At 28.6% G+C, this 13,379-nt stretch overlaps 1 protein-coding gene across 2 annotated transcripts in view; it reads left to right on the forward strand.

The window, feature by feature from the left end:
• The first annotated feature begins 352 nt into the window (after positions 1-352).
• LOC142332311 (FK506-binding protein 59-like) overlaps positions 353-13,379 on the forward strand; it is a 29,009-nt gene continuing 15,982 nt past the window's right edge. The window contains exons 1-5 of one of the 2 annotated variants that reach the window (XM_075378673.1): positions 353-533; positions 2,603-2,880; positions 4,199-4,368; positions 9,624-9,747; positions 12,441-12,688. In XM_075378673.1, coding sequence (XP_075234788.1) covers positions 2,613-2,880; positions 4,199-4,368; positions 9,624-9,747; positions 12,441-12,688 — 810 coding nt within the window. In that variant the 5' untranslated portion in view covers positions 353-533; positions 2,603-2,612. The remainder of the gene's footprint in view (positions 534-2,602; positions 2,881-4,198; positions 4,369-9,623; positions 9,748-12,440; positions 12,689-13,379) is intronic. The other variant, XM_075378674.1, reaches the window with a different exon arrangement.

Consider the following 13,379-nt stretch of genomic DNA (forward strand, 5'->3'; position numbering starts at 1 on the left):
CAAAGAAAGGAATCTCTATTTACTTTAAAAATCTACCAATAATGCTGGTAATTGGCTTTACAGGAATTAATGTTTATTTATGTAAACTAGAATATAAATATTTTTTGTTTGTTGTAAAGTATTTATTTTACGTAAACTTTAACATTAACTTTAAAATTTCAACAAAAAAATCATGCGTTTCGTTTATGTAATCCGTTAATATAGTAATAAATTAAGATTTATTACTCTATTTATTACGCATATTAACAGTGTGATGCGTTTAGATTTGAACGATTGCGCTTATGTAAACGCCTTACTTGCCTTACATAAACACGTAATTAAATTAGTCATTATACGCAGACTACTTCGATAAGAGTTTATTTCTGATTAACTCATATCGAGTATAGTCGAGATTGTCTTTTGCAACAAGAACTTCCGGCTTAATCGCGTTTTCACTCTACGGCGTTGCTGTCTTTCGTCCCGGTTGTTTTGCTGCGACTGGATTTACTATTACTTTAAAAGTTCGATCTAAAACATCATTAAACTGATAGAAGGTAAGTTTATTAAATTTGATATCTTTAGTTCTGCCATTGCTGTTAGATTTCTCGAAGAATTAAGCATTAAATGTAATCAATCCTACTTTGAAAAAATTAAATGTATGACGATACACCAATTTTTTAATTTAGAGTTTAATTTAAGCAATAACTTCTGCCTTTAGTTCTTGCTAACTGCTCATCTCTTTTCAATGGTGTATTTTGTGATGACTTCATAATATTTTTGCTAGTAATCACTTTTTCAAGTATTGCGCAATTTGCGACATTGAAGTTTCTTCATCTGTTTGTTACCTAAGTTAATTTAAATATAATAGAAAATATTATTTTTTATGCATGAGGTCGTTATTTTATTGAACTATTATTTTGCATGGCATATAAATTAATATTTGTCCGTGACAAAGATTTGCAGATTATAAATATTTTTTTTTTACATTTAATTATAGCCGATCAATGAATTCTGCCCCAAAACTTTTGTTAGAAATCATTTTTATTTTAATTTGTAACACCATATGTTAGCCCTGCTAAAGTTGGGTAGTATGTATTTTTGAACATAAATTATACCCGAGATTTCAATGTTAATTGAATCTCATTGTTGTAGAACACATCATGTACTTGATACAAAGTGTGAACACGTCTCCCTCAGGCACAATTGTGTCTGACAGATTTCTACGAGCATTCTACCACAAAGCTCTGCTAGTTATATCATCAATGTTGTATACATATTAATTGTTGATGACTCTCACTATGTTGTATAATAATTTATACCAAACAGTTTGTTTGTGACTAAGTTTCATTTTGTGTTTATTGTGCTTTATCAGAACTAAATGGAATAGTCAGTGGGTAGTTGTGCAATTTGATTTCAGATTGTTGAAGTCTGTTGTGTATTTATCTTGTTACTACAATAAATTATTTTCATCAATCTAGAGTCAATTTTGAAATAACCCTTGAAATTGAAAATAAATTTTTTTTTGTCGACTATGATCTTAGCCAACTGGTAGTTTCTAATAGAATGTAATAAAACTACCCAATATTGTCTAATTTTAAATTGAGCTTCAGGATCTGGTTTATTAAACTTAGCTTTTTGCTGCAGGCATTTGATCCAACTTTTCTACCCTTTAATTTTAATGATGCTATTCTCTCAAACAATTTTTTTTTGTCTTCAGTCATTTGACTGGTTTGATGCAGCTCTCTGAGATTCTCTATCTAGTGCCAGTCGTTTCATTTCGATATATCCCCTAAATCCTAATTTCCTAACAATTTGTTTTACATATTCCAACCGTTGCCTGCCTGCACAATTTTTCTAACCTACCATCTGTCCATCCAATATCAAAGCGACTATTTCAAAATGTCTTATGTGGCCGATAATTCTGTTTCTTCTATTAACTATATTTTTCCAAATGCTTCTTTCTTCATCAATTTGCCGCAACACATTTTCCTTTGTCACTTTATTCCACCATTCTGATTTTTAACATTCTCCTATAGCACCACATTTCAGAAGATTCTAATCTTTTTTTGTCAGTTACTCTGATCGTCCTAGTTTCACTTCCATATAAAGCTACCCTCCAAACATCATATACTTTCAAAAATGTTTTCCTGATGTTTAAATTAATTTTTAATGTAAGGAAATTATATTTTTGACTGAAAGCTAGTTAAGCTTCTGCTATTCGGAATTTTATATCGCTCCTGCTTCGTCCAGCTTTAGTTACTTTATTTCCCAAATAACAGAATTCTTTCACCTCCATAATCTCTTCATTTTTTTATATTCAGTGGTACATCTACATTATTTCTACTACATTTCATTAGTTTCGTTTATTATAGTTATAGTCAAACAATGTAAAGCATGTAAATTGTTAAAAGGAATTGTTAGAACAGTCAATATATTTACACTTTGATATTAGTGATATACGACTATTATTTTACCTCAGAAAAATTTTTTTTGTCAGGAAATAACCATTTTTAATGAGTTCTTAATAAACATGTTCAGAAAAAACAGGTTCTAATCTTGTTTTAATATGAATTTTACTTAGATTTGTAAATGCTGAATATGAATAAACTTATATTTTTGTCAGTTTTACAGCCATGGATAACGGTGATGAAAAAATGCCCGAACATCCATATGGGGAGAGATATGCTCCAGGAATTTATAAACCTGGACCACTTGCTTTTGATGTTACATCAGACAAAAGTGGAGAATTATTAAAAGAAGTGATTAAACCAGGAAATTGTAATTGTTCACCAACCAAAGGTTGTAAAGTTTCTGTTCATTATAAAGCATATTTAAAAGATGGCAGTATCTTCGAAGATTCAAAAGAAAATGGTGAACCATGTGAATTCATCTTAGGTGAAGGTAAATTGCACATTATATTTATATATTGCATTGAGTATGAATGTGGCTAGAAAAATCATCATTTTTATAATCATGTGAACTTACTTTTTCAGAGTTTTCATAACATTTTTATTAACAAAAAGTTAGAATTTCCAATTATTGAACAGACTATTTCTGAAAAACAAAATTCCAAGGAAGTTTTTAAGTGTGTAATGAGTATACATCATACTGCTCTTGTTTTATACCAAATTTCAGGATTAAGTATATTGCCAACATAACATAGTGATCTGGGAGACCCTCAACAATGTCGACAACCTCAGTTGTTAATGTAGATTACCCAATTTTGTTTTATCAAAAAAAATCTTAAAGTGATTTCTGAAAAACTAGACAATGAAATGACATTCAGCTTATAATTTGAAAGGCAGTTCTTTACGCAATCTGTCTAGCAGGCTCTGAAATATTTTAGTGGAAATGAAAAGCGAATTCAAGCCAATTTTTGTAAAATTTTGAGCTGTCAAGTGACATATTTTGAGGATGATCAATTTTAATTCAAAACCTGAATTACGGTAGTGCTGACCAAGTATATAGAAAAATTATGAAACTATTAAAAGATGAAACATCACATATCATAATGTAAAATTTAGCATGTCAGGGGTTGATACTTTGATAAGTGTTAGAACGAAAGATTAAAGAAGATAAAATCCAAAAATTTGTGATAAAAATTGAGTACACAATTTTTTTGGGGGGGAGGGGAGATAAAATTATATATTAAATATGATTTGTTAATTCAGAATATTATTAAAACTTCCAATTTTATTAAAGGAGATATAAGAAAAACAGTAAAAGGTGTTCTCTTTTGCTAAATAGCATTTGTACACAGATTTCATAAAATTTGGCTTAATCAGCAAAAGAACATTCTCAGGCTAACTGATGGTTGTTCCCTGATAAATTCCATTATCTTTTAATGACATCTTTGGGATAAAAAAATTAACAGTTGATCACAATTATTCGGTGAATAATAACAGCACATCTGGAATCTGATTAACATGTCCTTTAAGAGTACACTTGGGATAAAACATTAGTACAACATAAAATGTTCATGGCATGTTACAAATACTTGTTCAAAGTATGATATTTATATTCCAAATCACATCCAAGTGAAAGTATCAAAAATTGATTATGCTAGGATATTTTCAGGTGAAATAACTATATAGTCTATTGTTATTCTTACCTAAACATTATTATTGTAGTTTAAATAATACACCAAATAAAAGTACTGTTTTATGTGGACCAATGATAATTTTCTGCTAATTAGTTAATGAAAATTTTTTTTTTTCAGGGAAAACTATTAAAGCACTTGACATGGGTGTTGCGACTATGAATATTGGAGAAATAAGTGTTTTTTCTTGCAAGTTTTCATATTGTTTTCAGTCAATGACGGGTAAAAAAAAAAACAAATCCGCTATAAAAAGACCTGCTGCTAACCCACAGGAAATGTTATTCTTTGAGGTATTTTAATCGAATCTTTATTTTACTTTTTTCTATTTCAAAATGAGGTTATATTAAGCTTTCAGAATTTAATATATTTTACATCATATGTAACATGTATTATGGACACAGTGTAAAATAGTTTTTTCTTGAATCTATCTTTTCTTGTATAAGATGTTCAAAAATAAATAAGAAATATTAACAGACAGATGTATTTTAGCAAATTAATTATATTAATATGTTAGAAAAATTAATAATCTCTGATACGTAGATCTCATTATCAGCTGCAGAAGCAGACAATTATAATGCAGAAAATTTACAGGAATAACAATTTGATGAATTCATACAGTTAGTTGGTAAGCCACAAGTCAAAAGAAACGTAGATAGTAAATTAAAAATTGTAAGTTCAACTGCAGGATCACAATATAAATAAGATATTTTAGATTAGGTAGGTCAAAGGGACTGAAAGTATGTCCAATCTTCTTGTTTCAGGAGGTTTTAAATGTGAAAAACTGAATAACCAAACAAACTAAAGAGGATTCTTATTTTTTAAATAATGATTTCAATAACAAGGAAAGAAAGACATATACTCTTATTCAGAGGTATTCTAAGGTTTTTACGAAGCAAGGGAAAGAGCAAAAATTGTTAAAAATAAAATTAATTTGAATAATAAATTGTACTTGCTGGAAGAAGATGAGTCAATCTCAAGTGGATTGACAGAATTGATTATGGTTTTTTGGGGGAAAAAACCAAAAAAACATAAGCTGGTTTTTGACTAATTCAAAATATTGAAAGTTACCCATTCATTTGTTTCCTACATGTTTCAGGACCTTAAAAAAATTTTTTTTAATTTTTCAATTTAGCAGTTTATCTGTGCCGGCCATTTTTGTTACAGTGCACGCACTTATTTTTGTGATTATAAGAGTTTATGGAAAAAATCATAACTAAAAAACTTTGTCCTGGAAGGATGAAACAAAAAGCAATTTATTCATATTTTCTCAAGGTAAAAGATTGGTCCAGTAGTTTATTTTACCTTTCTCTCTACTTTCTATGAGAAAATTACCAATAAAGTTGAACATGAAAAACGGTGAAATTTCACTTTTGTAATTTTTTCAAGAGGCAGCGATGGCATTTACAGTTTGAATTATTTTTTTATATGTAGGTATAAATTAGTAGTAGTTTTACCATAAATAATATTAATGGTGATATACTTAACCCTAAAATTTTATGAATTTTTGAAAACAGATTTTTTTTAAAAATTCAAATTTTGGCTTCAAATAACACTTGATGGAGCTAGTGATAAAAATCCCAAATTTTCACAACTTGCAGTATTTTTGTAGATGTTTATGACAAATAAAAAGGTTTGTTGTGTATTGCACTAATAAAAACTTTATACCTCTCAAAAATCATGAAAAACCTGTTAAAAGCGATACCATTTTGATTCGCAAAATAAGTGTTCCAAGGGGGTTTCTTGTCTTCTTTGCGCTTTAAATTTTTTATATTTAGCCCCTATGTTGTTGAAGTTGATGTTTTCCGTATTTTTAAAATAGTTTTTTTTTTAAATTATTAATGATAGGTCGTAATTTAATTATAATTTAACCATTACTATTAACCTAATACAATATTGATTCAAAAATGCGTGTAAAATATACCCAAACTGATATCTCAGTGAATAGACTACATCTTTTTTCAAGAATTCATTTTTATTTTGGTTTATTTTTGTTAACACTTAAGAAAAAATAAATTAGCAAATTTTAATTGTTATTCAATGAAATAGCCTGTTTTTGTAGCAATGAAAGTTTATTATTTAGTGTGGTTGACCAACAGCTGTGATATCTCTTCTGATCATTCTCTTGAAATTGTGTGAGAACGATCCATCACTGTAGTTGGTTCAAGTGGTGTCGACTTTCTCAGGACTTTGCAGATTGTCATTTTCAAGGTTAATATCTACTGCTTCTATTCACCACTGATCGTCATACACATAAACAATAGAGGTATTTTTCCGTATGAAAGTGGTACAATATTTGACACAGGATGGTCTTCGTAGTCTTCAGAGTTCGAAGCACAGTAACATCTTACAATGCCTTCTGACACAGGAACATATTGTGGTAGCTTCTAGTACCTTAATTTTTAATTAATTTTGATGGAGGTGGTACATCCAAAATGCTACAAGCAGCATTTAGTTCAATATTGTGATATGGGGCAATGTATTACTTACTGTTGGTCTTCACATTCATATAGTTCTTTGTTCTGCTGAGAAAAAATACTTTTGAAACAGTTAACACAATGACACTTTCCAGGAACTAAATTTAAATTTGAAAAAATGTGTTCTTTAAGAGCTTGCTGTAATGTTATTTGTCAAGTTTTTCTTAATTAATTTTTATGATTTCTCAGAGGGTTACAACAGAACTGTCCATACAGGTGACTGAATTTTGACAAAAACATTTTTCATATTTACAAACACTAGCGACATCTGAAACACGTAAAAAGTTAAGGTGGTTTTCATCACTAAATTCACAAATTTTAATGAGTTCTTATTGCATTGTACCATACACTGTTTTACGACACTCTTCATTCACAAAAACTGTGTATGACACCCTTCTCTTGAAAAAATTACCAAAAATAAAATTTCATAATTTCTTATGTTCAATTTCATTGGTAATTTTATCATAGAAAGTAGAGAGATAGGTATATAAACCACTGAACCAATCTTTTACCTTGAGAAAATATGATAGAATTGCTTTTAGTTTCATCCTTCCAGGACCAATAGTTTTTTAGTTATGATTTTTTCCGTAAACCCTTAATCACAAAAATAGATGTTCACACCATAACAAAAATGGGCGCCACAGGTAAAATACTTAAATAAAAATGTAAAAAAATAGTTTAAAGGTCCTAAGACATGTAGGAAAAAGTGGGTAAGTTTCAATTTTTTTTTTTTAATAAGTCAAGTAACCACCCCTTGAGTCACTTCAAATGGATTTTCTCAGTTAAGATTGATTGGCAAGTTATATATTGATTACAAGAAATGAATCAGAACAAGGTGTTCTTAATTTTGTTAAGGCAGAGTTGTGAATCTGATTATTATAAGTTCAAGTAAATCACAGAATGCTGGAATGGTTATTGAAGGTGAACCATATATCTGATGATCTTCTGCCAAATGTTAGTTCAAAAATCCTAATGTAGCTGCATGATGATGAAAAGGGTAATGTTGACTTAAACTGGAAAACGCACAACTGAAAGAAATTTTTAAGGAGGTACTGCCCAAACAATCTTTGGATAGAATAATATATTTAAATTCTTAGGAAAGAAGTAGGTTTTATTCTTTATGTCTATATGTCATGTTGTCAACAGTACTGTTGAGTCAAATTACATGCTAATTTTTGGTTATCGAGTGATCTTTTTAGAACTAGTCAAACTAATCAAAATTGATATTTCCGTTGAAATCTGAAAACCAAACTCTTGTGATTACAGTACTTCTTTACTTCATACAAGGAATTAAAAATGATTAATCGGTTTTTCCGACTTTTGACTTTTTCACCCAACTGATATGAAAATGTTTTAATGTGTTGTTTAATGAGATCTTATAAGGTGAAGAAAAATATTTAATGTTATCACTGAAATAAGAAACAAGTTTTTAAAGTTTTATGATAGCTTAGCAGCTATACGTTAGACAAATAAAAGAAATCAATGCCTTATCCAGAATACATTAAACAGTACTTCTTTTTTAATCTATTACTTTTTTATAAATATATTACGATTTTTAAGTTGAAAAATTTTTAATTAAAAATTATATTCATGCACACACACCACTTTTTTCACAAAGTAAAATAAATTAGTTTTTATTAACATCAAATATTTATACAATTATTAATTCAACAATCTTAACCGAAATATTAGGATAGAGTAAAAGTCCCTTTATTACTTTTTAAATAAATGCAGATCTTATATCTATCTAATACTATGTTTTTAAAATTATTATGATGTAACCATCAACAAAATGAAAACAAAAATGAATAATCTGATGTAGACATGACGTGCCTTACTTGTATGCCTATTAAATTACGTTACACATTTTTTTAAATGAAAAGTATATAACATTTTTATTTCATTAATAACTTCCGATATTTATTCATTTTTTCTTTTTCATTGTTATTGAATTATCTTTTTTTTATATATAAATAAAATTAAATTCAACCTTACCAACATTTGTTTGCGTTCTCTTTTCTAGCAGTTTCAATCATTTGACCCATTCTCAGGAAAAGTTCAATTTAAGATGATTAAACATAAAGTATGTAGAATGTAAATATATAAAATGTTAAAATCACAATTGGTCATCATAGTATAAAGTTAGTCGTGTCTGTTATGTAAGAAGGTTGCAGTTGTTGAAATAACTGTGACCTTGACGACTAGTTGTGATTTCAACATTTAATAAATTTACATTCTACGTACTTTAATTGTAATGATCTCAAATTGAAGAATAACTTTTCCTGTGGATGGCGAATGACCAAAATTGGTAGAAAAGAGAACACATACGAATTGTTAGTAAGGTTGAATTTCATTTTATTTATGTATATATGTATATATATATATATATATATACACACATACATATATAAAATATTATATACAAACTGTACCATGCTTAGAAAACTTAACTTAGAATTATTATTTATTGTAATTTTTTTTTCAATCGGAGGTTAATTTATTAATAAACCAATACACTTAAATTTAAAAAAAAATTAAAAAAAGGGAGATGAAGTCAGATTCAAATCAATGTGCCTCTCCCTTATAAGATCCGAATATTTCATTAATTAAAATTTCATAATTCTGGAACCAATGAAAATAAGTACCGCTTGTGATATATCGTCAAAAAGCTGTCAATGAGAGCTTATTATCACAGTTAAGAAAAAGTCCAGAAACCAAATTTTTTTGGATTTCAGGTTTTTTTGGACACTTTTGGTTCAGTCGATTGCAAAAGGGGAAGTGCACAACTAGATGTTACAATAATCCTAAATCCAAAATTTCAACATACTACAGCTAATTGTTGAGTTATGCAAGATACATTTGTACATATATACATACATACCTATGTACGTACCTACAGACGTTATGCTGAAACTAGTCAATTTTCATTGAAATCTGAAAACCAAAATTTTTTGTGATCACAGTACTTGCGTTACTTCATACAAGGAAGTAAAACACATAAGATCTCAGATTTAATGGCACATGTTTTATGCAAAAAAAATTAATTGTTAACAATTTTGATTTTTATCTAGGTTGAGTTACTTAAGTGGGATGGTGAAGACTTAAGTCCAAAAAGAGATGGTAGTTTACTGCGCAAAACCATCATTGAAGGAGAAGAAGAAGAAGATTATCCAGTGAAAGGATATTTATTATGCAGTATGTTTCATTTCTTTTTATGTTTATATTTTATGTAGAATTACAATTTTTTTATCATACTCTTATCTTTTATAAATTAATACTTCTCTTTATTTTAGCAAGAACAAACTAACCAGCCAGTTGCAGTTACTTATTAAGATGAATTTTTTTAGCATATGAAAAATACAGTCTGATTGTGATAGAAATCCAGAGCTTTGCAGAAAAAAGGCAGAGGCACTATCATTCTACCATGGAGTTGGCAATATTGTTAACTGTAAATGGAAACTAGTTTTTGTTAAAAAAGTTTAAAGATGTTTAATGTCATATGTCAACAAAGTACTTGTAATTTTCATTACAAGTTAGTTTGTTACGTGGAGAAGTATATAAATTTCTTTCTCAATCAAGATTTATAAAGTAAATTCATGAAGTGGATTGTAAATATCTATTTATTTTTTTGAGATTAAAAATGGACATGATTTTTATGTAGTGGAAATATTATTGTATATTGGTGTGGGGGGGGGTTTATCTGATAAGCACTTCAGCCATTAGAACAGGAAAAAAGAATTCTTGAGTCTGTCCTCAGGCAGTCTCTCTTAACAAATACCAAGGATGTATCAGCTGTTTATGTTCTCTCTTATTATTCTAAAACTTTTTTTAAAATTGTTTTTCATTTTATTTCAAATCATGTTTTATATTTTGAAATGAGCTTACTTGTAAATTTTGCAGTCCAATAGTGGAATTTTTTAGAGAGCAAAATTTACGTATTTGTTCATCACATTATTCAAAATATAAAACATTATTTTGAATAAAATGACAAACAATTAAAAAAATATAATTAGTATAATAGATAGAATTTAATACCAACTGAAGATATGTGAAAACTAGTTATTGGAAATTAATATTTATATTACCTAATTACTGTATTTTGGTGGTTTATATTTCATAATATAAAATTTTATGAACCAGTGGTCAATATGTTACTTATTTGAATATTCAAATGAGAGGTACAAGTATTACTTGCTTCTGACCACAGTTGTGCTATAATTCAGCTCTGAGAATGCATGCCACATTATCTCGGGCTTATGTTAATGCTATTTAAAATGGCAACCATGCAAGAATTGAGTTACCTGATAAGAATAACCACCTAGATTTTTTTAGAAAGTATGTGAATTGAAAGACAAAGTCCCAGATATTTTTTAAAAACTTTCCATGAGTGATGAAGCTCATTTTTGTATTAGTTGGCATGTGAATAAACAAAACTCAATATTGGGTTTTATGAACCCCTTGCAGACCCATCAATTTAATTACCATGATAAAAGTAAATTGTCAAGTGATTTTTGCAGAAAGTTTTTTTTAATTGAAAATGTGATTCTGAGTATTTTTACATATTTTTTGAAGATTTTATACAATCAGTAAATGTTAAATGTTACTACCTTTCATTACATTGTGATGTTGGATTATTTACAATATTAATTTGAAGAAATTGAAACTACCATTGGTTATGGTTTCAACAAGGTGGTGCTACGAGCTACACCTGTTCAGTAAAGCTTGCTTGTTTTATGTACTATCATTTCCAGGTTGTCTTATCTTTCATTTCAGTAATATTTGTTGCCAGCTCTTCCCCAGCTTCCAAAATCGGTTAACAATTTTTTCTGTATAGACATCCCATATTTGATTTTTTCTTGCAACTCTCAATAAATGAACTAAATCCAAATGAAATGAACAATAAAAAACAATATTCTTGTTAGATAATTTTGTACACCTTCTAGAAGAATGCATCTCAATATGGAAGGACATTAGCAGCATACTATTTTTAAGTCATAGATAATATCTCCCTAATTCATTCTTTCTTATGTGTATATATATATATATATATATATATATATATATATATATATATACACATACATACACAGAGTGGTAGTGGAAAATGGGAAATTTTGGAAGTAGTAGTGGCAACCCTGAAGAGCAGGTAGAAAGGTGGAAGTGACATCCTTCTGTGCACAACTATCTACCATTTAGTAATTGTGGACAGTGGGTCGGTATACATTGTGCATTTACTGTGAAGGCATTTTAGAAGAATAGTGACAGTGTGACTGCTGTTCAATGGGAATTCACACACACACACACAATTAATTTGAGAAAATGACAGAAAATTGTTTCTGATTAGGAGAAGATTGTTCTAACCACCTTTCATAGTTTTTAATGCTGTGAAACAAAAGTTTGAATTATCATGACTAAATCAACCTGTTAACTTCATTAAAAAAGTCAATGTATGATGCTAAGTCAAAACAAGCTTTTACTTTGATATAGATTATTTATCTCGGAAATGGTATTTTACTTCTTCATTACACTAGCAGCTGGTTAACCCCCTCTTGTATAAATTAGTAACATAGATTTAAACAAAATCACATTCCACCTACTCTTTTTTATATGCTAATGTTTATCAATAATTTTATATACATTGCATTTATATACATTTTATATAATTGAATTCAACATTTCATAAACAGTGAATAATAAACAAACTAATTAAATAAATATAGTTTGTCATAATATTTCGGTACAAAATAAAATAAACTATTATAAAAACTAGCTGAAAGTAAAAAATAGTATTATATTCTGGATAAGGAATAAGTGAAATTAGTTTTTTCCTTATATTTAATTTCACTGTAATTGAGTTATATCAGTAAATTTATTTTATTTTGTTTCAGTTAAAATCGCATGTAAATTTAAAGGAAAATTGGTATATGAGAAAAAAGTTGGATTTTTTCTTGGTAATGGAGCAAAAGAAGAAATTCCTTCAGGAGTTGAAATAGCCTTGGAAAATTTTAAGATAGGAGAAACAGCTCATCTTACTGTTGCTCCTAAATATGGTTATGGTACAGAGGGGAGTAGTAAATACGGAATACCCCCTAATAGTGTTGTAGACTTCATTGTCACGTTGATTAGATTTGAGAAGGTTAGTGAAAATATATGTGTTTTTAATATATATTTTGGGATATTAACTATTTTCCAAGTGCTTACACTTAGTTTTCTAATCCAGTTTGATGGTATGAACAGTGGTAAGTCCACTAAACTGCTTGCAAATTCATTAATTGGGTAGGATTTATCTCATTTCTGCTACTGTACTACTACTGCAATGTTTAAACATTTGCCATTCTAGTCGTAGTTTATACATTCAATAATTTTACAAAGTGGACCTGTCCTGAAAATTTAAAGTTATAAAGCCAACAATTGTATACCCTTCAACCTGTGGTTTGAAAATGTATTTCATTTCAAACTTTGCTTCAGGTTTCTTATGCAATCAGTATATTATGTCTGAAAATAAAATGTGTTCTCTTATATTTTTCCTTTAATCTGCCACTTTAAGTTTATTGCATAGGGGTTTTTAACAAAATATCTAGTTTTAAACATGTAATATTCACAAAAAACCGAATAAGTAAAAAAAATATATAATATATTCAGGTTGTCTCACAAGGAAACTGACATCACAGGCGTATTCCTCTCATCAAAATAATGAAAAAGGTTCACATAAGTCTTGAAACACTTCGTTAGCAGGTTATGGCTGGCAAAAGATTTTGCAGAATCAGCTCCACTCAGTGAAATTAGGTTGTACTGAAATTTTTAAGATGTTAATTGAGAGATGAAAT

This window comes from Lycorma delicatula, chromosome 11, assembly GCF_047948215.1.
Source record: "Lycorma delicatula isolate Av1 chromosome 11, ASM4794821v1, whole genome shotgun sequence".
NCBI lineage: Eukaryota > Metazoa > Arthropoda > Insecta > Hemiptera > Fulgoridae > Lycorma > Lycorma delicatula.